General features: G+C 46.5%; 1 protein-coding gene across 1 annotated transcript; it reads left to right on the top strand.

Annotated features, from left to right (window-relative positions):
* The first annotated feature begins 229 nt into the window (after positions 1 to 229).
* NEU1 (neuraminidase 1) lies at positions 230 to 27,658 on the top strand. The gene is made up of 6 exons (XM_073548804.1): positions 230 to 468; positions 1,989 to 2,181; positions 2,601 to 2,863; positions 22,011 to 22,193; positions 22,268 to 22,487; positions 26,517 to 27,658. The coding sequence occupies exons 1-6, from the start codon at positions 379 to 381 to the stop codon at positions 26,732 to 26,734; spliced, it is 1,167 nt and encodes a 388-aa protein (XP_073404905.1). The 5' UTR covers positions 230 to 378; the 3' UTR covers positions 26,735 to 27,658.

Below are 27,658 nucleotides of genomic sequence, written 5' to 3'. Positions count from 1 at the left end.
AATAAAGGGGCCATTGAGGCATATACTCGTGTCTCTGTGGTAAATGTCACTAGTGGAGACGTATTGAGGAATAATGACAACTAATAATGTGTATGCCGTCATGACCCCATTAATTTGAAGGGGCCTCTGCTGCTCACTGAATCTTTGGCGCGCAATGTTGCATTACGTCACAAGGTCCACTAGGTCGTTATTACGCCTGCGCAGAAACCCCAACGCCCCTGCCAAGTACTGATTGTGAGACACGTGTCTTGCGGCGGTCAGCTGACCGGAGTCAGGTCATGTGACAAGGAAACGCTTCTGCTTGTCAGTCGCTAGGTAGAGCTCGGTGAGAGATGTGCTGTCCGCCGCCATAGAGGGAGGACAGGAAGAGATCTCGCCATGCAAGACCTGACAGCCGCCTGCCGCCTCTCCACAGCCCTACTGGTGCTGACCCTGCTGAGCACGGCCACTTGCGCAGCCATCAACCAGGTAGAGGGACTTACCGTAAATGGAGGCCACCGCCTGGTGTCGTAAAGAGCGCACTGCAATTGCTTAGTTGACAATTCCTGCCTACTGTGATCGCTTTTTTAAGCCTAGTTTTTTCCATTTACTCTCAGCAATCAGAGATCTAAATAAAGGATTTCAGGTGTAATTGTGCTTATAAATGCCAGACAATCGCTTATCCTTCAACTATCTACAACAATAGTGTATATACAATCGCTGCGGTCGTTACACCAGGTAGATGCAGAGGTAAACCATTATTAAGATGCAGTGGCTTGAATGGCAATTCCATAACGTTTTTACTAGGATTTTGGAGGTTACCTGTGGTTTCCCTCCGGGCCCCTGCTTTAAGGGGGTCTGTCCTCGGACCCCTGCATGATTACATGCCGAGCTGAGCTGCCACTTTGCAAAAATAAGATGCAATGGCTTAAATACCAGTTGCTTAATGTTATCACTAGGATCTCCCTCCGATGGCTGAGCTGTGCATTATTGCTGCTGCTGCCGCCATCGCTTCTTGTAATTGCTATTTAAGCAATTTTTCTGTTTATTTTAATGCATGTGACTGAACGGCGTTAGGGCGTGCCCGGCACTCCCGGGGTATGGCACGTGGAAACATTGCAGCCCAGGCTGGATTTCCGAGCTAGGGCTTTCTGGCTGTGACACTACAACTCCCAGCGTGCACTGGACTGGGGCTTGTGGACTATTGGGGGTTAGCGGGCAGCGAGCTGAGCTCTCCGGATGTGGAGGACTGAGGGCTCAGCTGTGACAGTTAGATGCAGCGATTGTCTGTCTGATCATCTGATCGATGGAGGAGCAGATAAAGCAGCGCCTCAGTCAGTGGTTGGACCGGTTGTTCTGGGAGCTGTCATTGTGTCCCGTGGCACACAGCCTTCCTTCAAGGGAAGTCGTGGTTAAATGTTAACCCCTCATAGGCCAGTGCTTGTGTAATGCCCGGTTTGTAATATGTGGGACAACCTTAGCGCTTTCTTTTCCTGTGTGGTGCTCGGCACAGTGGCCGCCATCGTCCTGTAACAGAGGGTCGAGACGAGTGGTGTTGGAGGCTGATCACTGCCTACTCCCATCACAAGGCGACCATTACACGTCGTTCTGTACACGGATTATAAACGGATTCCCTCTGGACCACCATGATTTTTATTTCTGTGCTCCTCCTGAGGCTTAATGGGGTTGTACAGAACTCGAAAATAAATGTCTCCTTTATGTCAGGAACAGTTCCACCCTTGACCATGGGTTGTGACTTGTATTGCAGCTCAGGTCCATTCATGTCAATGGGCTGATTGTCATTGCCAGACCAAAACCAATGTTCCAGGGGAGTCGCTAATTCTTAAAGCATGCATTTCTAATCCTGGACAGTCACCATTCATGGGCACCGCTGCCCAGCCTGTAGAGGGCAGTTCCTTTGGCTAGCCTTGGGGTGACTACATTGTCACTAGGTCCAGCCTGGCAAAACTCAAATTGCTTTTCCTATTTTTTTTTCCCAAACCTCCCAGGTGGCACCAATAATCACCATGGAGCAGTTGCTGTGGGTCAGCGGCCGAGTGATCGGGGAAGTGGACACCTATCGTATTCCCTTAATCACCTACACCCCTCGGGGGCATCTCCTTGCATTTTCTGAAGCTCGAAAACACTCCGCTTCTGACTTGGGGGCAAAGTTCATCGCTGTCCGGCGCTCACATGATGGAGGTAGGTGGGAGGATAAATCCATTTACTCTTACTTCTGATGGGAAAGCTCCCCAATGTAAAAGCTCCGTAAATCCTGCAGCTGCCAAGAGTCTTGATTGAGTAGATGATTGGTGGCGGCATGTTACTATCTAGTGGCTGATAGGGAGCACAGCAGAAGTTAAGAGGCAGTAAATCTAATAGCCCCTTGTACCTGGTATTGTGAGTAACAATAACGTCTATATAAGAAACTTTTAACTATTTATGATTCACTTTTAATCTACTGACCCCCAGTGGGGAGATCTAGTGTCACACGCAGATAATTCAAACCAATGGTCGACCATGCAACACATAGATGGATGGGTCTGGTCTGGCAGAGCGGAGGCCATTCTTACCCCTCTATGGTGTGCATAGACCTAATGTATATATTGACATCTCTGCAGGTTACACCTGGGGTCCAACTGCCTTCATAGTGGATGACGGGACAGCCCCGGACGGACTAAACCTTGGGGCGGTGGTGGTGGATGACGAAACGAAGAATATATTCTTGGTTTACACGTTGTGCGCCCATTACCTCCAGTGCGGAGTCTCCAGCGTCATGGTGACTAACAGCTCGGATGACGGCATCACCTGGAGTACGCCGAGGAATCTCTCCCGTGAGATTGGCACCAAAATGTTTGCCCCCGGTCCAGGATATGGAATCCAGGTGGGTGGAGGGCTGAGATTGCGACCAGATAATTCCGGCAGCTCTGGATATTAACACCTTTCTGACATCGGAAGTAATATTCTGTCCTTGTGCCTATTTAACCAGGGATGGAATATTACATCATTGCGATTGCCAACAGATGTCATCTGATGCTGACATCTGGCAATAGGTGCCAGGAGCGGTCCAGACCGCTTCCGGCATTTTAACCCCTGAAATGCTGCAATCGCAGCATTGCGGAAGCCGGTAGAGGGCTGACAGCCCCTCTGCCTTTGGATCGGAGACCCTGCTGCGTGAAGCGGGATACCACTTGTCGCCATGGTGACCCGAAGTCGTCATGACGACATCCGGGTCATTAGACCTAGAAAACTTGCTCATCATGCCCAGTGCATGATGGGTAAGTTTGTCAGTGCAGAGCTGACAGTTTCTATATTCTATATTCATAAGGATGCTGCTGAATCTTAATGCTATAGAAGCGATCAGCCTGCAAAAAATGAGTGTCCCATAGTGGGACTAAGTAAAAAAAAGTTAGGAAAAATTAAAAAAAAAAACAAAAAACCTTAATTTTACAAGTTTTAAAAATCAAAAATAAGACTATTTGATTTTTTTTTTAATTATCTCTAAATATTTGAATGAAATAAAAAATAAATGTATACATATTTGGTATCGCTGCATCCGCAACGAGCCAACATATAAACCTGTCCCACTGGTTAACCCCTTTAGTGAACATCATAAAAAAAGGCAAAAAAACAATGCTTTATGATCATACCACCTAGCAAAAAGTGGAATAACACGCGATCAAAAAGATGGATATAAATAAACGTGTTACCGCTGAAAACGTCATCTTGTCCCGCAAAAAAACAAGCCGCCATACATCTCCATCACCGGAAGAATAAATTATAGCTCTCAGAATAAAGCGATGCAAAAATAATTATTTTTTTCTATAAAATAGTTTTTATTGTATAAAAGCGCCAAAACATAAAAAAATAAATAAAAAAAAAAAAATATATATATATATATATATATATATATATATATATATATATATATATATATATATTATACGGTATCGCTGTAATCGTACTGACCCGAAGAATGAAACCGCTTTATCGATTTTTACCACACACGGAACGGTATAAACTCCCTCCCAAAAAAGAAATTTCTGAATTACTGGTTTTTGGTCACGCTGTCTCCCAAAAATCAGAATAAAAAACGATCAAAAAAATGTCGTGCCCGAAAATGATACCAATAAAAACGTCAACTTGTCTATAAAAAAATAAAAACAAAACAAAAAAAATCTCACAAGACTCTGTGGGCCAAAATATGGAAAAATGATAGCTCTCAAAATGTGGTGATGCAAAAACTATTTTTTTTGCTATAAAAATTGTGTAACAGTAGCTAAACACAAAAACCCGCTATAACTCCTCTTTCACAAATCCTGATATTTCCGGTACCAGAGATGTCAGTGTCAATGTGTGTAATACTTGCGGCACACGTGTGGAGCATCAGTGGCACACGGATGGGCGCCAGGGAAGAAGTGTTACAGTAAGAGCTGTTCCCTGGCGCCGGGTGCTGAACACTGCTCTCATCATTTTCCCCTGCTCTGCCGGCGATCAGCGTGAGCAGGGGAGAATGATGATTTATATTTAATTAATAAAAGAGACAGCAGGTTGAGGCTGATGGGACTATTACTCCCATCAGCCTACCCGTGATGCCGCTAATAACAGTGACAGCAGAAGCTGCCTGCGCTATAAATTAAGGAAAAAAACGATGTGGGTTCCCTTGTACTTTCTATTGGCAACCAGGCAAAACTCACAGCGGGGGGCAACCCTCAGCTGTCAGCTTCAGCAAGGTTGGTTATCAAGAGTAGAGGGGTCTCTGCTGTGGTTTTTTTTTTTTTTTTAAATTATTTAAAAAAAAAACCAAAAAAAAAAAACCGGCATGGGGTTCCCTCCATTTGCAGCTGCCCAGAAAATGCACATCTATTAGATGCGTCAATTCTGGCGCTGTGCCTGGCTTTTCCCACTTGCCCTCTAGCTGTGGCAAGTGGGGTTCATATTTTTGGGGTTGATGTCACCTTTGTACTGTCAGGTGACATCAAGTCCCCGGCTTAGTAATGGAGAGGTGTCTATAAGACACCTCTCCATTACTAATCCTGTAGTTACATGGTAAATAAATACACAGCCAGAATAAAGTCCTTTATTAGAAATAAAACAAACATACAGTAGTTTTACATTTTTATTTAAAAATAAGTTATACTCTCCTAAGGCCATGTGCACCCGATGCATTTTTCCTGCGGATTCGCAGCGGATTTTACCGCGCAGAAACGCTGCAGATCTGCAAAGTGATTTACAGTACAATGTAAATCAATGAAAAAAAACGCTGTGCAGACGCTACGGTTTTTTCCGCACGGTTTTTGTGCGGTACAGAAAATGCAGCATGTCACTTCTTTTGTGTGGTTTTCCACCTGCTCCATTTTCCAAATCCGCAAGGGGAAAACTGCAGTGGAAAACCGCACAAAAACCGCTGGAAAAACGCAATAAAAAAAGAAATCCGCAGGAAAAATGCAGGTCATTTGACCTGCGGATTTCTTAAAATCTGCGCAGAAAAATCCGCAGGACAAAAAAGTACGTGTGCACTTAGCCTAATTCCACCGAAGCCCTCTCCTGTAATAAAACTAAAATAAAAAACAACCATTTCCCATGCGTGTCTCCAGAATCACGGATCGGGCATAATGTACTGGTCACTACAATGGCAGTTTGCAATTTTCACTCAGCAACATTCATTGCTGCTTGTTTGTAGAAAACACCCATGGAGTCAAAATCAGCACTACACCTGTAGATAAATTCCCAAAGGCATATAATTTCCAAAATGGGGTCACATAAGGGGGATGTTCTGCTTTTCTAGCACTTAGGGGCTCTGTATATGGAGACCGCAAACTCTTCTAGGGAAAATCTGTGCTCCAGGAGGCAAATAGCGCTCCATCCTTCCCGATTCACTCTTTATGGCAAAGTAGTACTGTACAGCCACATATGGTGTATTGCCACATTCAGTAGAAATTGTGGGACAAATTATGGTGACATTTTACCTTCTTGTGTGAAAATGTAAAATCTTTGGTTCAAACAAAATTTTGTTGGTAAAAATGTAGTTATTTTGTCTTCACGGCCCAATGCTATAAAATTCTGTGACGCCCATGGTGTCACTATGATCACTGCACTCCTAGACGAATTCATTGAGAGGTGTAGTTCCTAAAATGGGATTACTTGGTGGGTGGGGGGGCGGTTTCTGCTGTTCTGGCACCTCATGGGTAGATGAGCGAATTTGTTCAGATTTTGTCATATTCGAGCCATATTTGAACACTATTCGTGCTGAATATTTGTCTTATGATCAATTCTGAACATATTCGGTAATTTCTACTCCCATTGACTCTAATGACGTTCGGCTTTGTTCAACGAATATTGCAAAAGCAATATTCGATTCCAATCATATTCGGAACCGAATACGAACAAATTCGCTCATCTCTACTCATTGGCTTTCCCAGTGGGTCATGGCACCTGCAAACCATAAGGCTATGTGCACACGGTGCTTATTCTGTTTGGGAATTTTCCACGCAGAATTCACTAAATCCGTAGGTCAAATGACCTGCATTTTTCCTGTGGATTTAGTGCAGTTTTTGTGCGGTTTTCCACCTGTGGATTTCTAGAATGGAGCAGGTGGAAAACTGCAGCAAAACCGCACAAAAGTCTCATGCCGCAGTTTTCATTGCGCACCAAATCCGCGCAGAAAAAACGCACTATGTGCACAGCGGATTTTATTTTACATAGAAAGGAATGGCACTGTACATCACATGCAGTTCTGCTGTGAATCTGCAGGGCCAAATCCGCTGTGGATCCGCAGCAGAATCCGCACCGTGTGCACAGAGCCTAAGGCTGTGTGCACACGCTGCGGTTCCGCAGTGGATTTGGCCGCTGCGGACCCGCAGCAGTTTTAGCTGCAGTATACAGTACCATTCAAATGAATGGGAAAAAAAAAAACTGTAGACGGTGCAGATTTTTCCGCATGGTTTTGAAACCACAGAAAGAATTGACATGTCAGGAAACCGCTGCGGATTCCGCAGAAAGAACTATCTACACCATTGTGGAGATGGTAAAACCGCAGGCTAGTCCGCAGATAAACCGCAGGTCTTTTGACCTGCGGATTTATCTGCGGATTTTGCATAATCCACGCGGATGAATCCGCAGCGTGTGCACATACCCTTACAGTAAAATCTGGCACTCCTTGCCTTCTGAGCTTTGCACTGTGCCTGAAAAATATTTCCCGATTTACTTGTAGGGTGTTGGTGCACTCAGGGAAAAAATGGACCTTAGTTTGTTGTAAAAAAAAATCCTATGTGCCCACGTTAGCGTTTTTAAACGCTCAGGAAACGGGTCTCCTTCCCAGAAATCGTGTGGGTTTTTTTTTTTTTTTCTGCGATTTTTGGGCGTTTTTGCACAAAAAACGCGCGTTTTTGATGCGTTTTTTTCTGCGCGTCTTCTGGACTATAGGAAATAGCCAAAAACGCAGACCTAAGTGGAAATTAATGAACATGCTGTGTTTTTTACCGCGTTTCCTTAGCAGTGAAAAAAAAAACGCATCCATTGGCACAAAAAAGGCCAAAATGCATTAAAATGAATGGGATGCTTCTTTTAAGCGTTTTTGCTGTGGTTTGACCCTGAAAAACGCATCAAAAACGCTTAAAAAAACGCAACGTGGGCACACAGCCTAAAACTTGGGGGTAAAACAACATTTTAGTGGTAACAATGTTATTTATTCTTTCTTCACTGCTCAGTGGTATAAAAATCTGTGAGGCACCTGTGGTTTCAATATGATCACTGCACCCCTACATGAATTCATTGGGGAGTGTAGTTTGTAAAATGAGTTCGCATATAGGAGTTTTTTGTTCTGGCACCTCAGGTGCTCTGCCAATGTGACATGGCACCCTTAAACCATTCCAGCAAAATCTGAACTCCAATATGGTGCCTCTACCCTTCTCTGCTTTGCACTGTGCCTCAAAAGTAGTATTCTCCCACATATGGGGTATCGGCGTACTCGGGAGGAATTGCACTACAAATTGCATGGTGCAATTTCTCCTGTTACCCTTTTGAAAATGCAAATTTTTGTTAAAAAAAAAAAAAAAAAAAAATGATTTTTTATTTTCACATCTCTACGTTATAAACTCCTGTGAAGCACTTGGGGGTTCAAAGTGCTCACCACACATATAGATATATTCCTTGAAGGGTCTAGTTTCCAAAATGGTGTCACTTGTGGGGGGGGTTCCACTGTTTAGGCACATCAGGGGCTCTCCAAACGTTGACATGGTGTCCGATCTTAATTCCAGCTGATTTTGTATTGAAAAAGTCAAACTGCTCCCTTCTGAACTCTGCCATGCACCCAAACAGTAGTTTACCCCAACATATGGGGTATTAGCATACTCAGGACAAATTGCACAACAGCTTCTGGGGTCCAGTTTCTACTGATACCCTTGGGAAAATAAAAATTGGATCTGAAGTAAATTTTTGGTGGAAAAATAGTTTAAATTATTTGTCTCTGTCTTTCTCCCACATTACAAAAACTGATGCACCTGAAGGGTTAATAAACTTCTTGAATGCGGTTTTGAGCAACTTGAAGGGTGCAGTTTTTAGAAAATGCCCAAAAGTGACACCATTCTATCATATAGACTCCTCAAAGTGATTTCAAATGTGATGTGGACCCTGAAAAAAAACAACAACAAAGTGTTGTGAAAATGAGAAATCGCTGGTCAACTTTTAACCCTTATAACTTCCTAATAGAAAAAAAAAATTTGGTTCCAAAATAAAATTGTGCTGATGTAAAGTAAACATGGGGGACACAGATTACCATGGGTGTATGCTGCTGCTGCTAGGAGGCTGACACTATGCAAAAAACAAGAAAATTGGCTCCTCCCCGGCAGTATACACCCACCGACAGATACCAAGTACCTCAGTTTGTGCTTAGTGTCTGTAGGAGGGGGATCGGGATCTCCCCAGATCCGCATCTAACCATTTTCTTTTAGATTTTGTGTGTGTGTGTGTATTAATCTTTTCCCATTTATTTTCCAGATTCTACACCGGGAAACAGGGGGTAAATGTTCACCCTGCTTTCCAATATCATGCGGCTGAGCGAGCAATGTGGTGTTACCCACATTGCAACTCTCAGGGGAAGGGTCCTGCCTGCAGTCCTATCACCCTCGGGTGCTACGGGCTGACTTCAGGTGGTGGGTCCTAGCCAATTCCCCTCCTCACCCCTCTCCCGGGACAGGGCTGAGAGAAAGACAATGTCGGCCCCCACCGGAGCACCCCGAGTCTCGGGATGAGCGCAATGTCTCTCAGTCCCTGGTCCAGGTCTCGGAACTTCTTACGCAACTATCTTCAGCCACCTGTGCTCCGACCGCCTCTCACGGTGAGTCGTCTGCACCTGACCGTGACCTCCACAGGGACAGGCCGGGTAGGATTGCTAGGAAGTGCGTTATCTCCAGCTCGCAAGGTCTGTCTGCTCCACCCAGGCTGCTTTCCTCGTCTCCCTCGTCAGAAAACGACGGGATCTGACTCAGACGCAGATGACATGGTCGATAGTCTCATATCGGCCATTTTCAAAACGCTTGAAATAAAGGAAGATAAAGCTCCTCTTCAGGACGGCTCCATCCCATTTAAACGAGCGAAACCTTCCTCCCGAACCTTTCCTAACCACAAGGAGTTCGAGACCAATTTATCCAAACACTGGGAGCCCCCTGAGAAGCGCTTCTCAGGCCGCAGGTACTTAGACGTCCTGTATCCATTCGATGCGGACCTTCTTACAAAATGGACGAAAGCTCCCGAAGTGGACCCACCAGTTTCTCGTCTATCCTCTTTGAAGCATCCGGCGCCTCTTTCTGCCCTATTTTTTGCTTCTGCCTGGGTGGCAAAAGTCATTTCAGCTTGGGCAAAAATTATTCGCAGGGGAATTCTGTCGGTTGCCCCTCAGGACGAGTTGGCAGATCTGGCAGACCAAATTAAACATGCGGGTAAATACCTTTTGGCCGCCGCCTTACAGGTGGCCGGGTGTGTAGCAAGAGCTAACAGCAACATAGTAGCTATACGCCATATTCTTTGGTTGAAGTCTTGGAGTGCGGTTACCACCTCCAAGAAGTCGCTCACTAACCTGGCATCTCACGGCTCTAGACTTTGTCGCCAAGCTGGAACAGAATAATCTCCGATGCCACAGGTGGTAAAATTACCTCTCTTCCCCAGTCTCGGCCTAGACTCTTTTTTTTTTTTTTTCAACAGAAAGGCTCCGTGGCTGTTTAGGTCCTTTCGTCCCTTTCCTTCAGCAGAAGGATCATCCCAGCAGGACCGGTCCTCTGTCTCCAGAGATTGCAGAAAAACATCGTATACACACGCTCCCCGCTGGAGATCAAGAGGCCAACCCTCCAGGTCCTCAGGCTCCCGTTCCGGTAGATTTTCCTCAACGTGACGGGTCACCCCCACCTGGAAATTCTTTTAGGGTGGGAGGCAGACTTTCCTCTTTCATGGACGCATGGCCGTCTGTTGTCGACGTCGCTTGGGTCAGGGAAGTCATCATGTCCGGATACAAATCGAATTTTCTTCCCCCCCAAACTGGCGCTTCTTTCTGTCGCGATCACCAAGACAGCGGTCCCAAATTCCAGGGTTTCTTCAAGCCGTTTTCCTCCCTTATCTCCGCCGGAGTTACTGTCCCCGTTCTTTCAAACGAACGGTTTTCAGGGTTCTACTCAAATCTTTTCGTAGTTCCCCAAAAAAAAAAAAACTGCTCCCTTCGTCCAATCTTGGACCTCCAGTTGCTCAACCGCCACGTAAGGATCCTCCACTTCAAGATGGAATCCCTGCGCTCGGTGATAGCCTCAATGGAACCCGGGGAGTTTCTCTGTTCTGTGGACATACAGGATGCATATCTTCACATTTCTGTGTGTTTGCAACATCAGAGATATCTCTGCTTTGCGATTCAGGAGAACCACTATCAGCTCACGGCCCTCCCCTTCGGCCTTGCGTCCGCTCCCCGGGTATTTACGAAGGTGAGGGCAACAGTCATGGCTATTCTTCGCTCCAGGGGGATTCTCATCATCCCTTATCTGGACGACCTCTTGATCTAAGGCTCGTCCCGCCAGGACTATCTTCAGAGTCTTCAAATAACCCTGAATACTCTCGGCCGCCTCGGATGGATAGTCAACAAAGAGAAGTCTATCCTGCTCAGCGTCTGACCTTTCTGGGCATGGAATTCGACATGAATCGAGCCTGGGTGTTTCTTCCGAAGGACAGATTTTCGGCTCTTTGCAAGGGAATCCGATCCATAAAACGCTCAGAGCCCATTCCCCTTTGGTCCTGCATGAGGGTCCTGGGGAAGATGGTAGATTCCATGGAAGCAGTGCTTTTTGCACTATTTCACACTCACCCTCTCCAGCAGTTCATCCTTTCACTCTGGGACAAGACCTCACTTTCTCTGGACCTTCCCATTCTCCTTCCACTCAGAGTAAGGCAATTGCTGACTTGGTGGACATTGCCGGCGTCAGTTCTCCAGGGAAGGTCCTTTCTTCTGCCTCAGTGGCAAGTCATCATCACCAATGCCAGTCTCCCAGGATGGGGGGGTGGTTTTCCAGCGGAAAATGGCCCAAGGGCGCTGGAACACCCAGGAGACTCTTCTTCCCATTAACCTTCTGGAAATCAGAGCAATTTTTATTCGGTCGTCCATGACAGCACCACCTGAGAGAGGGGATCCGCCCTTTAGGAACAGGAAACCTACAGATACAAAAGGGTGGCACCTCTCCCACGCATCAGTTGGTTTCCTGTTCCTAGAGGACAGGACTCTCTACAGATCGTCCGTCATGGAGTCGTCGTTGAATACCCAGGCCGGCTGACCGACCCAGGTAGCGAGGGGGTCTCCTACCTCGGTCAGTGCGGGGTCCCTGGAAGCGCCACGGTGGGGCCGGGTAGGTCACCACGGCAGTGGACGGAGCAGGTGGAGCAGGGGTCCGGTGGATGCCGTCTCCAACGCCAGCACCTGGTATGTATGCCCCGGTCCTGCTGCGCTTCCCCAGGCCCGGTCCTCCCGGTCAGCGCTGGCCCCTGGCGGCGCTCATGGCGGCGTGCGCGGGGGGGGGGGCTGGGGCATTCCGAGCAGGGGCGCTGTGCGGCTCCTTCGCGCGCGCTCCCGCAGGGCTCTGGTGAGCGGCGGAAGTGACGCGGCGGAAGGGGCGGAGCGATAGCGCCGATACCGGAAGTCGGGGGCCGGCCGGCCTCCGGCGCGCGCCGCGGGTGCACGCCTGTCCGGGGGTCGCGCGGCGACCCGGGTAAGGCGGGGGGGGGGCGGGGGGTCGGAGCATGGGGGAGGGAGCGCGAAAGGCCAGGTGGGTGGTGCTATGGCAGGATACCTGCTGACCCGGACACCAGGAGGCCATATAAGGCAGATGGGGACGCCGCTGGGGTGCTTCTGAAGGCCCCAGCAATGGATACAACGGAAGCCCCCTTAGACCAGCAGGACGAGGCGCAGGAGCGCCCTCAAAAACAGGCCACGACAAAACCGCATGCGAGTGGCCAGCAGAAGAAACAGAGACGAACTAGCGACCAGAGCCGCGAAAGTTCCTCCAGAAAGGACCCCCCCTGCCTCCCTCCGTGATTCGGTACCTGCTTCATCTGCATGGGTAAGAGATCTCTGTGAATGTACCCTGATGCAGTGTTCCCTTATGTTTTTTTTTGCAGGGGAAAAAGGCTACGGGAAAACAGAAGCACAGGGAATGTGCCCTCTGTAGTTCCCCCCTACCAGATGGCCACCCTAAAAAATTATGCCAACCATGCATTCGGCAAACGGTAGGGGTTAATAAAGACAGGGAGTCCAGGGGTAGATTGTCAGGCCCTTATACTCTCCCCCGTTTATGCAGGTAGCGGAAGAGACACCTGACTTCACTTCAAACCTGAGAGAGATGATCAGGGCAGAAATGAAAGTCTTGCCTCAAAAAGAACCTTCTAGGAGAAGAGAGGCTAGTGGTTTAGGCTCGGAGACCTCAGTCGCCCCTGGGAGAGGTGACAACTCCTCGGACTCCTCGGCCTCCTCGTCGTCATCCTCGGATGAAGACTCTAGCCGGTTCTGCTTCCCCTTAGACCAGATGGACAGATTAGTGAAAGCAATACGGTCCACCATGGGGGTAGCGGACAAAAAACGGGAACTCTCAGCACAGGACATTATGTTCGGGGGTCTAGACCCCAAAAAACGCAGAGCTTTTCCATTAAACGATAAGGTTCAGAGCCTAATTGACAGAGAATGGAAGAGACCGGAAAAAAGGGGCTCCATGCCACCAGCCTTTAAGCGGAGATACCCCTTTGATAACCCGGTAGTAAACAGATGGGATAAAGCCCCGAAACTAGACGCAGCAGTAGCCAAAGCATCTAAAAAATCCGCCATACCATTTGACGATATGGCCTCCTTGGAAGATCCGCTAGATAAAAAAGCGGATTCTTTTCTTAAAGGGACATGGGAGATGTCAGCAGGCGCATTGAGACCAGCGGTAGCTGCCACTTGTACAGCCAGATCCATGATGGTCTGGCTAGATCAGCTAGATTCCGAGCTAAAAGACGGAGCTTCAGGAACCTCTATTCGGAAAAGTTTGCCGATCATTCAGAATGCCGCGGCATTTTTAGCCGATGCTTCTGCAGACTCTGCAAGAATGGCGGCTAAAGCCGCGGGTCTATCTAATGCAGCGCGAAGAGCGCTCTGGTTAAAATGCTGGCCAGGAGATATTCAAGCCCGGTCCCGTCTCTGTTCCATTCCTTGCGAGGGGGAGTACCTATTCGGCCCCGTCTTGGACGAATTGTTAGAGAAAGCTAGAGATGACAAAAAGAAATTTCCCAGTCTCCCGAACCCCTCTTACAGACGTCCCTTTACCAGAAAAGGTTTTTTTCCGGAGAAGGCCGTCCAGAGATCAGGGCAGATGGGATGAGAAAAAAAGGAAAGGTACAGGATTCATGTTTGGAGGGGGGCGCCAGGAAGGTCCAGCTCGGGATACGAAAAAGCCGCCCCAATGACTAGTTGCCCCGGTAGGAGGGAGACTAGCTGCCTTCTACCCATCCTGGTCTCTGATCTCTAATAGCAGCTGGATATTGGGGATAATAGCCGTGGGACTACGACTAGAGTTTTCTAGGGTTCCCCTTGATCAACTTAAAATCACCCCACTCAGGTCGTCTGCTTCAGAACAAGCTGCCCTGGAGGCCGAGGTTCATGACCTGTGCGCCAAGAAAGTCCTGATAGAGGTTCCAGAGGGAGAATGGGGGAAGGGATTCTACTCCCCTCTGTTCCTGGTCCGCAAACCAGACAGCTCCTTTAGGACAATAATAAACCTTAAGGCCCTCAACAAGTTTTTGGTCATACCTCCTTTTAAGATGGAAACAATTAAATCTGCAATAAAATTGCTGTTCCAAAACTGCTTTATGGTGGTGTTAGATTTAAAAGACGCATACTACCATATACCCATCCATGCAGGCCATCAGCGGTTTCTCAGAGTGGCGGTTCAGTTGGATGGGTCAATTCGACATTTCCAATATGCGGCCCTCCCCTTTTGGAGTGGCAGTCGCTCCCTGAGTATTTACTAAAGTAATAGCGGAGGTCATGGCCCATCTACGTGAATCGAACATTCTGGTGATCCCCTACCTGGACGATTTTCTTATTGTAGGTAAAACGGCGAATCATTGCTTACAACAGCTTCAAAAGGCAATGTCTGCCCTAGAACGGTTAGGATGGTTGCTGAACGTCAAAAAATCTCGATTGCAACCAATGAAAGTCCAACAATTCTTGGGCCTAACCCTGGATTCTGAAAAACAGGAATGCCGTCTGCCTCCGGAGAAGCTTGTTCGCCTCCATTATCGGATCCTGAACGCCTCCAATAACCCCACCATGTCCCTCAGGAAAGCCATGTCCCTTCTAGGCTCTCTTTCGGCCTGTATCCCGGCAGTCCAGTGGGCCCAGTTTCATGCAAGGAAACTACAGAGCGAGGTCTTATTACATCAAAAAGTTCTTGGGGGTTACTTGGAGGGTCAGCTAACCTTGTCCCGTAACACAAGGGAGTCCCTAGAGTGGTGGTTAGACAAGGATAACTTGTCTAAAGGGGTGCCCTGGGAGTATAACGTAACCCGCATAGTCACCACGGATGCTAGTCCTTACGGTTGGGGAGCTCATATGGGTGAAATATTAGTCCAGGACCAATGGCAAAATGATCAGTTAGGAACGTCATCTAACCTAAAAGAATTGACAGCAGTAGAACAGGCGGCAAAAAAGCTCCTTGTGTATCTACAGGGCCATCACGCGCGAGTGTTCTCCGACAATCAGGTCACCGTGGCATATATCAATCACCAAGGCGGGACCCGTTCCAGACCCCTGATGATTGTAGCAGAGCGGTTGTTCCATCTAGCAGAACAATACTTTCTATCTTTAACAGCGTTGCATATAAAAGGAAGAGACAACATCACGGCAGACTTTTTAAGCCGCAGTCAGCTAAAGCAAGGGGAATGGTCCCTAAACACCTCCATATTCAATCTGATTGTTCAAAAGTGGGGAAATCCAGAGGTAGACCTCTTCGCCACCAGAGACAACAGGCAATTGAAACAATTCTGCTCCCTAAATCCCAGAGAGAATCCTCTGGCGGTAGATGCCTTCCTGATAAAGTGGGACTTCAGACTAGCCTACGCCTTCCCTCCCCTATCTCTTCTACCCCTGGTGATGAGGAAAATCAGGAAAGACAGAGCGAGAGTTATAGTCATCGCTCCATTTTGGCCCAGGAGAGCATGGTTCTCATGCCTCAGGACCATGTCGGTGTCCGATCCTTGGGTTCTGCCGGACATCCCGGATCTCCTGTCCCAGGGCCCAGTCTTCCATCCTCAGGTGGCTGGCCTACATCTGACGGCGTGGAGTTTGAACGGTCATTATTAGAAGAGAAGGGCTTCTCCGCAGACCTAATTAACACCCTACTTAAGAGTAGAAAAATCATTACCACAAAAATTTGTCAGAATTTGGAAAAAAATTCCTTCAAAACTCAGGAGTAGTCGCTGGGGATTCAGCGCCTATAATGCAGATATTAGAGTTCCTACAAAAAGGTCTGGACATGGGGCTCTCTACCAGTACCCTTAAAGTACAAGTGTCAGCCTTGGGGGCCCTGTTTAGCTGTAACATCGCTGGTAATTATTGGGTAAGCAGGTTCATTAAGGCGGCAGGTAGATCCAGGCCAATAATGAAGGATAGATTCATGCCGTGGGACTTGAACCTAGTCCTCACTGCTATGACGGAGACCCCATTCGAACCTATCTCGTCAGCTTCCCTAAAAAACCTGTCCCTCAAGGTAGCCTTCCTGGTAGCTCTAACATCAGCCCGCAGAATAAGCGATATCCAGGCTTTATGTAGGTGTCCTCCTTATTTACAGTTCAAAGAGGATAGGGTAATACTTAGACCTGATCCAGCGTACTTGCCGAAGGTAGTTTCTAGTTTCCATAGGACACAGGAAACAGTTCTTCCATCCTTCCTCCCTAATCCAACTAACGAGAAGGAAAAGAAACTACACACCCTGGATGTCAGGAGAGGCCTCATAGAATATCTGACAGTCACCGATCCCTGGAAGAAAGATAATGCCCTATTTATCTCTCATCAAGGCCCCAGAAAAGGTTGTAGGGCATCAAAAAATACACTAGCCAGATGGATTAGAGAGGCGATTTCAATAGCCTACACCTCAAAGGGCTGGTCGCCACCTGGGAAGCTGAGGGCGCATTCCACCAGGGCCATGGCGACCTCATGGGCCGAAAGATCAGAAGTCTCCATTGACCAGATATGTAAGGCGGCTACTTGGTCCTCTCCGAGCACTTTTTATAGTCATTATAGGCTAGACCTGGGTGCTTCCACAGACCTCTCTTTTGGTATAAGGGTGCTGCAGGCTGTAGTCCCTCCCTAAAGCTGATATTACTCTCTGTAAATCTCTCAGGTGGTGCTGTCATGGACGACCGAATAAAGTCTTAGTTACTCACCGGTTAACGGTATTTTTCGGAGTCCATGACAGCACCCGTATATTCCCTCCCTTTAGTTTAATTGGGGTGTGCACGTCTATTTCTTGTATATGCTCACTGGTGATAAAAGTTTTTATAATTGTAAAGAATACTGTACATAAATCATGCATTAACCTTGGAAGTCCTCTTGTGCTCTGTAATCCAACTGATGCGTGGGAGAGGTGCCACCCTTTTGTATCTGTAGGTTTCCTGTTCCTAAAGGTCGGATCCCCTCTCTCAGGTGGTGCTGTCATGGACTCCGAAAAATACCGTTAACCGGTGAGTAACTAAGACTTTCTTGCTCTCCTCCGTTGGCAGCCTCTCCTCGTAGGCAAACCAGTCCGCATTCAATCAAACAACGCCACGGCCGTGGTGTACATAAACCTCCAGGGCGGTACTCACAGCAAGCAGGTAATGTCAGAAGTGGCAAAGATACTGCGTTGGGCAGAGCGTCACGTTCCGGCGATCTTCGCTGTTCACATTCCAGGGGTGGAAAATTGGGCAGCCGACTTTGAGTCGTCAAGGCCTAGCATCCGGCGATTGGGCTCTTCATCCCGCAGTCTTCAATCAGATATGCCAGCGCTGGGGCTCGCCGGATGTCGATCTCATGGCATCTCGGATGAACCACAAAGTTCCGTGCTTCATAACCAGGTCCAGGGACCCTCTAGCCGTCGCTTGCGATGCCCTAGTAATTCCGTGGTCCCAGTTCCATCTTCCTTAACTGTTTCCGCCTCTTGCCTTGATCCCTCGAGTGGTCAAAAAGATAAAATCGGAAGGCATGCCAGTGATTCTAGTGGCGCCAGACTGACCGAGACGGCCTTGGTATGCGGAACTGATGAACATGCTTGCGGACGTTCCCTGGAGGCTTCCAGACCATCCGGATCTTCTCTCGCAAGGCCCCCTTTACCACGAGAATTCTCAGTCTGAGTTTAACGGCATGGCCATTGAGGCCGCAATCCTGAGAGAATCAGGTTTGTCCAACCAGGTGATCCAGACTATGATCAGGGCCAGAAAACCGGCCTCTTCCCGCATTTACCATAGGTACTGGAAGGCTTTTTTCCGTTGGTGCGACGGTAAAAAAAAAAAAAAAAAAAAGTCTTTCCGATGTGCATTTTCTATTCCTTCCATACTTGAGTTCCTCCAGTCTGGTTTGGAGGTGGGTCTGTCCCTCAGTACCCTCAAGGGACAGGTCTCCGCTCTATCTATCCTCTTCCAAACAGAGCTCGCTTCCTTGTCGCAGGATAAAACCTTTCTCCAAGGGGTCGCCCACGTGGCTCCTCCTCATCTTTCGCCGATAGAACTGTGGGATCTCAATCTCGTTCTTAGCGCTCTTCAAGAGGCGCCGCTCGAGCTTATCCAGGACATTCCGTTATCCTTTCTCTCATGGAAGGTAACTTTCTTGATTGCCATTACATCCATCAGAAGAGTTTCTGAGTTGGCGGCCTTGTCATGTCGTTCCCCTTATCTGGTTCTCCACCAGGTTAAGGTCGTCCTCAGGCCCGTTCCTTCTTTTCTTCCAAAGGTGGTATCCTCTTTCCACATTACTGAGGATATCGTCCTCCCATCTTTTTGTCCCGCTCCTTCTCACCCTCTTGAGAAGTCTCTCCACAAACTAGATGTAGTTCGAGCCTTGCGGGTCTATCTCGCCAGGACTGCTTCACTTCGCCAGTCCGATTCCTTGCTGGTCATCTCCTGAAGGTTGCCGGAAAGGGCTTCCGGCATCCAAATCCACGATCGCTCGCTGGATTCGTTCTACCATTCTGGAAGCGTTCCGACTTCAGGAAAAACAGCCCCCTCTGGGAGTGAGGGCTCACTCCACCCAGACTGTGGCAGCTTCGTGGGCCGTTCGACACCAGGCTTTGGCCTTGCAAATTTGCAGGGCCGCGACCTGGTCGTCTTTGCACACGTTTGCAAGGTTCTACAGGGTTCATACCCAGGCCTCGTCTGATGCAGGAAGTTGGTAGGAAGGTCCTGCAGGCGGCGGTGGTGCACCGGCCGACCTAAGCCCTTCCTGTTCTTTCATTCCTTATTGCTGTTTCCACCCTTGGGACTGCTTTGGAACGTCTCATGATAATGTGTCCCCCCAATAAGGAGATGGAGAGATTTTTGGTTCTTACCGTAAAATCTTTCTTGGAGCCTTCATTGGGGGGACACAGCACCCTCCCTGTTTAAGTTGTACCGTGTTGGGTTTTTGAGCCCCTTGTTGGGTTGGTACATACGTTTAAAGTTGCCTGGCTACTCCAACTGCTTTTTCACCAACTGAAGTACTTTGTATCTGTCGGTGGGTGTATACTGCCGGGGAGGAGCCAATTTTCTTGTTTTTTTGCATATTGTCAGCCTCCTAGCAGCAGCATACACCCATGGTAATCTGTGTCCCCCAATGAAGGCTCCAAGAAAGAGATTTTACGGTAAGAACCAAAAATCTATCTTTAAGTATTTTGTGCAACATATCTGTGATTTTAGGGTATGAAAATTCAAAGTTGCAAAACTATGAAACTTTCATAATTTTCACCAAATTTCCATTTTTTTTTTTTTTTTTCACAAATAAGTGCAAGTCATATCAAAGAAATTTTACCACTATCATGAAGTGCAGTATGTCAGGAAAAAACATTCTCAGAACCACTGGGATCCATGGAAGCGTTCCAGAGTTACTACCTCATAAAGGGACAGTGGTCAGAATTGTAAAATTTGGCCTGGTAAAGGGGTTAACCCCTTACCTACATTGGACGTACTATTGCATCCATGTGACCTGGGACCTAAGTCCCAAGGACGGAATAGTACGTCTAGTGAGATCAGTGGCGCTCACGTGGTGAGCGCCGCTGATCACGGCCGGGTGTCAGCTGATTATCACAGCTGACACCTGGCGCAATGTGTCAGGGGCGGTCACGGACCGCCCCCGTCACGTTAACCCCTTGCACACCGCGATCAAACACGATCGCGGTGTACCGGGGGTTAAAGGGAAGCATCGGCAGGGAGGGGGGTCCCTCCGTGCTTCCCTGAGCCCCCCCACAACAGCGCAATGTGCAGCGCTGCTGCGGGGGTCTCTTTCCCTACAGGTCCCTGGATCCAAGATGGCGACGGGGGCCTGTAGGGAGCTGACTTCCTCAGTGCATGCAAAGCGCAGGACAAATTGCAAAACAACTTTTGGGGTCCAATTTCTCCTGTTACTCTTAGGAAAATAAAAAATTGGGGGCAAAAAATCATTTTTGTGGAAAAAAATGTTTTTTTGTTTTTTTTTTTTTATTTTCACGTCCGGGCGTGTTAAACTTCTGTGAATCACTTGGGGGTTCAAAGTGCTCACCACACATCTAGATAAGTTCTGTGGGGGTTCTAGTTTCCAAAATGGGGTCACTTGTGGGGGGTTTCCACTGTTTAGGTACATCAGGGGCTCTCCAAAAGCAACATGACACCCGCAGACCATTCCATCAAAGTCTGCATTCCAAAACATCACTACTTCCCTTCCGAGCCCCGACGTGGGCCCATACCCATACAGTAGTTTTCTCCCACATATGAGGTATCAGCGTACTCAGGACAAATTGGACAACAACTTTTGGGGTCTAATTTCTCCTGGTACCATTGGGAAAATAAAAAAAATTGGTGACTAAAAGATCATGTTTGTGGAAAAAATACGATTTTTTTTTTATTTTTTTTTTATTTTCACGCCCAGGCATTATAAACTAATTTGAAGCACTGGGGGGTTCAAAGTTCTCACCACACATCTAGATAAGTTCCTTGGGGGGTCTAGTTTCCAAAATGGTGTCATTTGTGGGGGGTTTCCACTGTTTTGGTACCTCAGGGGTTTTCCAATCGCGACATGGTACCCGATCTCAATTCCAGCCAAAAACGTCAAATGGCGCGGCTTCCCTTCCGAGCTCTGCCATGCGCCCAAAAAGTGGTTTAACCCCACATGTTGGGTATCAGCGTACTCAGGACAAATTGCACAATAACTTTTAGGGTCCTGTTACCCTTGGCAAAATAAAAATTGGGGGTGAAAAGATCATTTTTGTCAAAAAAATATGATTTCTTAATTGTACCGCTGTACGTTATAAACTTCTGTGAAGCCCTTGTGGGTTCAAAGTTCTCACCACATATCTAGATAAGTTCCTTGGGGGGGGTCTAGTTTCCAAAATGGGGTCACTTGTGGGGGGTTTCCACTGTTTAGGTACATCAGGGGCTCTCCAAACGCGACATGGCGTCCGATCTTTATTCCACCCAATTTTGCATTGAAAAAGTCAAACTGCGCTCCTTCCCTTCTGAGCTCTGCCATGCGCCGAAACAGTGGTTCCCCCCCACATATCAGGTATCAGCGTACTCAGGACAAATTGCACAATAACTTTTCCAGTCCAATTTCTCCTGTTACCCTTGGTAAAATAAAAAAAATTGAACCTGAAGTATTTTTTTTGTGAAAAAAAGTTAAATGTTCATTAGTTTTTTTTAAATATTCAAAAAATTCCTGTGACGCACCTGAAGGGTTAATAAACTTCTTGAATGTGGTTTTGAGCACCTTAAGGGGTGCAGTTTTTAGAATGGTGTCACTTTTGGGTATTTTCTATCATATAGACCCCTCAAAGTGGCTTCAAATGTGATGTGGTCCGTAAAAATAAAATGGTGTTGAAAAATGAGAAATCGTTGGTCAATTTTTAACCCTTATAACTTCCTACCAAAAAAAAAAATTTTGGTTCCAAAATTGTGCTGATGTAAAGTAAACATGTGGGAAATGTTGCTTATCAAGTTTTTTGTGTGCTGCATCTCTGTGATTTAAGGGCATAAAAATTCAAAGTTGGAAAATTGCGAAATTTTAAAAATTTTCGCCAAATTTCCATTTTTTTCACAAATAAACGCAAGTTATATGAATGAAATGTTACCACTATCATGAAGTACAATATGTCACGAGAAAACAATGTCAGAATCACCGGGATCCATGGAAGCGTTTCAGAGTTATTACCTCATAAAGGGACAGTGGTCAGAATTGTAAAGATTGGCCAGGGAGTTAATGTGCAAACCACCCTTGGTACTGAAGGGGTTAATGTAATTTTTCTTCTTTTTTTTTTAAATTTTGTTATACACAGAAAAAGTTTTCTCCAAAAATGGGGCGCCTCATTGTCTGTGGGCATGGGACGCTGGACGAGGATGGCATCTTCTGTCTCTTAAGTGATGATCATGGAAACAGCTGGAAGCAGGGGGGAAAGTTGGAGGGGCTGCCATTCAAGCAACAGAAGCGACTAGGGGACTTTAGTCCGGATGAATGTCAGGTAACGGGAGTCTCGCTGTGTGTGACCCACAATCCTCCGTGCTGCATCTAACATCCTCCTTCTCTCCCACGCAGCCCTATGAACTCCCAGATGGCACTGTGGTTATTAACGCCCGCAACCAGTACTTCTATCACTGCCACTGCCGCATCGTGTCCTTCTCCACCGACGGCTGTGATACGCTTCCGTTAGAAAATGTCCGCTTCGATGAGGGTTTACCGGACCCGGCAGTGGCAGCTGGAGCTTTATACAAGAATGGCGTCACCTACTTCGTCAATGCAGCCAACCAGTCTAAAAGTAAGACTGACAATCTGCTTGTTCTGGTAGAAGTGGTCTGTGCTGTACAGGGGTATACGTGGGGCAACCCCATAGCTAGAAGTCAGGTGCCGCAGACTTGCGCATCAGTAGGTGAGCGGCGCGAATGATGACACCTCTGCATGTTCCTGTCAGGACACCTGCCACGCGTCGGGCATGATACCTGCCACATACACATGTGGTCAAAATTGTTGGTACCCCTCGTTTAATGACAGAAAAACCCACGATGGTCACAGAAATAACTTGAATCTGACAAAAGTAATAAAAAAATCTATGAAAATGAACAAATGAAAGTCAGATATTGCTTTTCAAACATCCTTCCACAGAATGTAAAAAATAAAACTCATGAAATTGGCCTGGACAGAAATGATGGTACCCCTGAAAATAATGTGACAAAATGGACATATTAAATCACTGTGTGCCCACTAATTAGTATCACATGTGTCTACAGACTTGGAATCAGTGAGTGGGCTTGTATAGAGGGCTACAGATACTCACTGTGCTGTTTGGTGACATGGTGTGTATCACACTCAACATGGACCAGAGGAAGCAAACGAAAGAGTTGTCTCAGGAGATTAGAAAGAAAATTATAGACAAACATGCTAAAGGTAAAAGTTATAAGACCATCTCCAAGCAGCTTGATGTTCCTGTGACTACAGTTGCACATATTATTCAGAAATTGAAGCTCCATGGGACTGTAGCCAACCTCCCTGGACGTGGCAGCAAGAGGAAAATTAATGACAAATCAAAGAGACGGATAATACGAATGGTAACAAGAGCCCAGAAAAACTTCTAAACAGATTAAAGGTGAACTTCAAGCTCAAGGAACATCAGTGTTAGATCGCACCATCTGTCGTTGTATGAGCCAAAGTGGACTTCATGGGAGACCTCCAAGGAGGACACTATTGTTGGAAAAAAAATCATGAAAAAGCCAGACTGGAATTTTCCAAACTACATGTTGACAAGCCACAAAGCTTCTGGGAGAATTCCCTATGGAAAGATGAGACAAAAATGGAACTTTTTGGCAAGGCACATCAGCTCTATGTTCACAGACTGAAAGATTAAGCATTAAACGAGGGGTAACAACAATTTTGACCACGTGTGTGTCATCCGTGCCACCATCTCCTGATTGTGCGAGCAGTGCTGGACAAAATCTATAACTTCTTCACGTTGTGAGCAACTGTGTTTTTTGCACTTTTAACTTTTATTCCCTTCTAAGAGCCATAACTTTTTTTATTTTTCCTTCAGCATACATTCATTTTACGCTATAATGCACTAAAAAACTGAGATTGTGAAGTGTAAAAAAAAAAAAAAGGTGGTGCGGTAATAGTGACCTGTTAATGATTCTCTAAGTACAATAACAGCAATACCAAATGTGTATGAAAGATGTCAAAATTTGTAAAACAAGAGCATATATATACCGTATTTTTCGGACTATAAGACGTACCGGTCCATAACACACACCTAGGTTTTGGAGGAGGAAATTAGGAAAAAAAAAAACTGAAGCAAAAAAATGTTGGCAATTCTGTACTATTTACCAGGATAGGGGAATATTATTGTCCCCTCATCCCTATCCTGGTAGGCATGGCCCCATCATCCCTATCCTGGTAGGCATGGCCCCACTCATCCTTAGCCTGGCAGGAATGATCACCCACATCCCTATACTGGTTTGCAGGGTCCCCATCTCATCCAAGTATGCATGGTCCCATCAAAAAAAAAATTAAAAAAAAAAAAAAGAAAAAACAATCCATTACACTTACCTTCCTCCACTCCCTCGCAGTGTCCTGCTCCGATGTCAGCAGCTGCTTAATGCTTGTAAGCAGCGCATGGCAGGGACGTCATGTGCTGCTCACAAGCAGAGCACATTGTCCAGAATAATCACTGGGACTGTTCATCGCAGAGAGCAGTGAGTATGCATTGCTCTTTAATAGCGAGCAGAGTGTCAGCCACCGGCTTCCTGCTGCTGCCGGTGGTCACGTGTGCCGATACTTAAGAGAAATGAATATTCATGACCGCCAGTAGCAGCAGGAAGCTTTTTTTTTTTTTTTTTTTATGGGGCCAATCATACCAGGATGCCAAAAAGAAATGAATATTCATTGCCCTCCACGCACATGTGCGTGGAATCCAGTGAATATTCATTTCTCTTTAGAAGCGGGCACAGGAGTTAGGCGGAGCCGCCGGCTACAGTCTCTGTGACCCGCTGCTCTGCTGAAACCGCTCCCCCACCACAGCCAGAGCCAGTATATCCAGACTATGATGCACCCCCCATTTGCCTCAACATTATGGGAGGAAAAAAATGTCTTATAGTCTGAAAAATGCGGTATTTTTTTCTTATCAGTCTTTTTTTTTTTTTTTTTTTCCATGAATGAGCTTGTTTTTTGTATGACTAGCTTTTTATTTATTTTTTCTTTATTCGTAGCATAGTATGCCATTTTGAGAGCTTTTTATTGCATTTTTTTTAGGTAGGTGTGATTTCCAAAAATTCCACAATTCTAGTATTATAATAGCAATATGTATTTTTAATTTTCACTTTATCTTTGAATCTTCTTCTGGACTGCAATATTAGAGAACCTGTCCTATGGATTTACCCTATAGACTAAAGGCACGGCCATGATGGTGCTGTGATGCTGATCAATCCGATACCTTACTTAAAGGGATCCACTCAGTGGCTGATGAATATCTTATGAAGTTTTCATAAAATGAAGATGTGTGCTTTGTGGTGGGACGTGGGGGCAGGGTCGTCTTTTGGTTCTCTGCCTCCACTTCCCCACCAGCCTCTTCTGCTTCTTGTTCAGGTCATTGATTATTCAGTCACTTGCCTCCTTTTTAACATCCTGCACCGCCATCACTTTGTGGGCGGTGTGTGCGTCGGCGTCCTGTGTGCAGGACATCAATAAAATGGCATCTGAGATGGCGCATGGGCAGATCGAGATTTCACCTGGGTGAAAATTTTACTGAGCCAAAATCTTGATCTGCGCATGCGCTGCCACTGGCACCATTTTATTGGAGTCCTACACACTAGGTGCTACCCACACAATGATGGTGGCGTGGAATTTTAAAAAGGAGGCAGGTCACTGAATAATCAGTGACCTGCACAAGAAACAGTAGGGTGGGGTGGCAGAGAACCAGAAGGAGACCCTGCCCCCACATCCTTTCCCGGAGCGCACAAGATGTCATTTTATGAAAACTTCATCCTTTCCCATCAGGTATCGGATTAATCAGCATCACAGCGCCATTATGGCTGTGCCTTTAGTTTATAGGTCTAATAATTCCTGCTCACAGGTTCTCTTTAAAAAGTAGTAAACACCATTTTAATTTTATTTTTTTCCATAAATCAATAGTACACATGAAAATAAGAAAGTTTTGTAATACGCTATCAATTCAGTGAAAACAGATTTTCCCATTAATGAGAAAAGAGATGATAGTTGGTGCTTTTCATATTCGATGTAGAGGGGGAGCTAGAGGAACACTGACCACCTACTGCAAGTCCCATAGAACTTTATAAGCACCATTTGTCATCTTCTGTCTCCGTAATGGGAAACGTCTGTATTCACTGCAGACATATTTTACCCATAGTTTGAGAATGGAAAATCAGTCCAGGTGAATAAAGCGGATTTCTGTAATAAGACATATTACAGTGCTTCCTATTGTCTTATATAATACTGATTTATGGGGGGGGGGACCGAGGGGGTGGTCGTTATGTATTCTACTATGTAGTCATCATGATGGTTTTCCATGGAGGCTAGCCACAGGCTTACTTAATAGGAGGACTAAGGTGGCAGCGATGAGGGTCTCGCGTGCAGTCACTTTGGGGTGGAGGGATGATGGGGGCCGATGCACAGGCATAACGGCAGTTGCTCTATATAAGTGTCGCAGTCAGTGATATCAGCATTTAAATGGTTAAACTGAGCAATCGGCGCGCTGGCTGGTCGCTGCTATATAGTCTTGTGGTGGGAGGTGGCCATAGTACCTGGCATCTTTCTCCTTACATCCCTCTGTCCCTTCCTCTAGGAGTTAACCTCACTCTGCGGTGGAGCTTTGACTTCGGGGACTCGTGGGAGCAGAACTCTTTCCAAATCTGGCCCGCAGCCAGCGGCTACTCGAGCCTCACCACCCTGTCCCGTAACATCGAGGACAACGAGAACATCTTCGTCATCTACGAGAAAGGAAGGCAAGATATCACGGAGTCAATCGCTTTTGTGAAAGTCAACCTGTATGGGAACATCTGAGCCCCCTGCCCAGTACAGAGATGAACAGACTTCACCTCCTTCTCCCCCAGAATACATAATATCAGATGAATGGACTCCTGGGACGTATCTGTCTTCTCCGGGTTCCTCCCACTTGTTCTTTTTCCATAACCCACTTCTCATCTAGCCGAATATCACACATGAGGGTATGATGAAGGCTTCCAGCTTAACAAGCGAGATCACCTCCCATCAAAGTGGCTCTTCTCTGGAGGGACCACTATTGTCTCTGTATATGGGCGAGCACTGGAGCTCACTTTTACATGGACAACCCTTTTAAGCAGCTAAAAGGATTTTCCACCATATTTGGTAAAATGTAGAAAATCGAAACACCGGGAACGAGAAAAAAAAAATAAAAATTTCCTAAGAATGACGCTGCCCATGGCCACATGAAAGCCCCTTGTCAAAGTGTTTGTTGGAAGGACCCCTTTAAATGTTCACATTATGGTCCCCTGCATAGAAGATCTGGACTTTCTCAGTCTTTCCTCATTCTTGACATTTCTTGGCCCTAATCGAACTGTAGGTGAATGTATAGCTGACGATTGTGGTAACTGTTGGGTGCGGGATAGGATACAGACTGCGTGTGTGAATGCACGAATAGCTGTATAAAATGATTATATTAAGTAAAAGTGGAGAAAATGTAACAGGAAATCAAGTTACGGATGTAGCAGAGCTGAGCTTGTCATTCAGCACTGATTATTAACCCTGCTGCAGTCTCCTGATTTCCAGACTGGGCTCTGCTACATCTGTCTGTGGGTTGTGTTCCATTGATTCGAGTGAGTCAAGTTGCAGTACTGCACACGTACTGTAGACAAATGTGGCTCTATTGGGCACAGATATTGGATGGATGTGTCTCCGAAACCAAAAAAGTCAAACTAATTTGTAGTTATTAAATTATTTTGGAATGTA

This window comes from Dendrobates tinctorius, unplaced genomic scaffold, assembly GCF_039654945.1.
Source record: "Dendrobates tinctorius isolate UK_male_01 unplaced genomic scaffold, ASM3965494v1 ptg000158l, whole genome shotgun sequence".
Classification (NCBI taxonomy): domain Eukaryota; kingdom Metazoa; phylum Chordata; class Amphibia; order Anura; family Dendrobatidae; genus Dendrobates; species Dendrobates tinctorius.
Note: the sequence above shows the minus strand (reverse complement) of the source record. Positions and strands in the feature narration are given on the sequence as shown.

Bases quoted from the DNA above. Each gene is read 5' to 3' on its own strand.
- NEU1 (XM_073548804.1), top strand. From the start codon at position 379: ATGCAAGACCTGACAGCCGCCTGCCGCCTCTCCACAGCCCTACTGGTG. The intron at 469-1,988 runs GTAGAGGGACTT...CAAACCTCCCAG, and splicing joins CTTGCGCAGCCATCAACCAG to GTGGCACCAATAATCACCAT. The intron at 2,182-2,600 runs GTAGGTGGGAGG...ACATCTCTGCAG, and splicing joins CCGGCGCTCACATGATGGAG to GTTACACCTGGGGTCCAACT.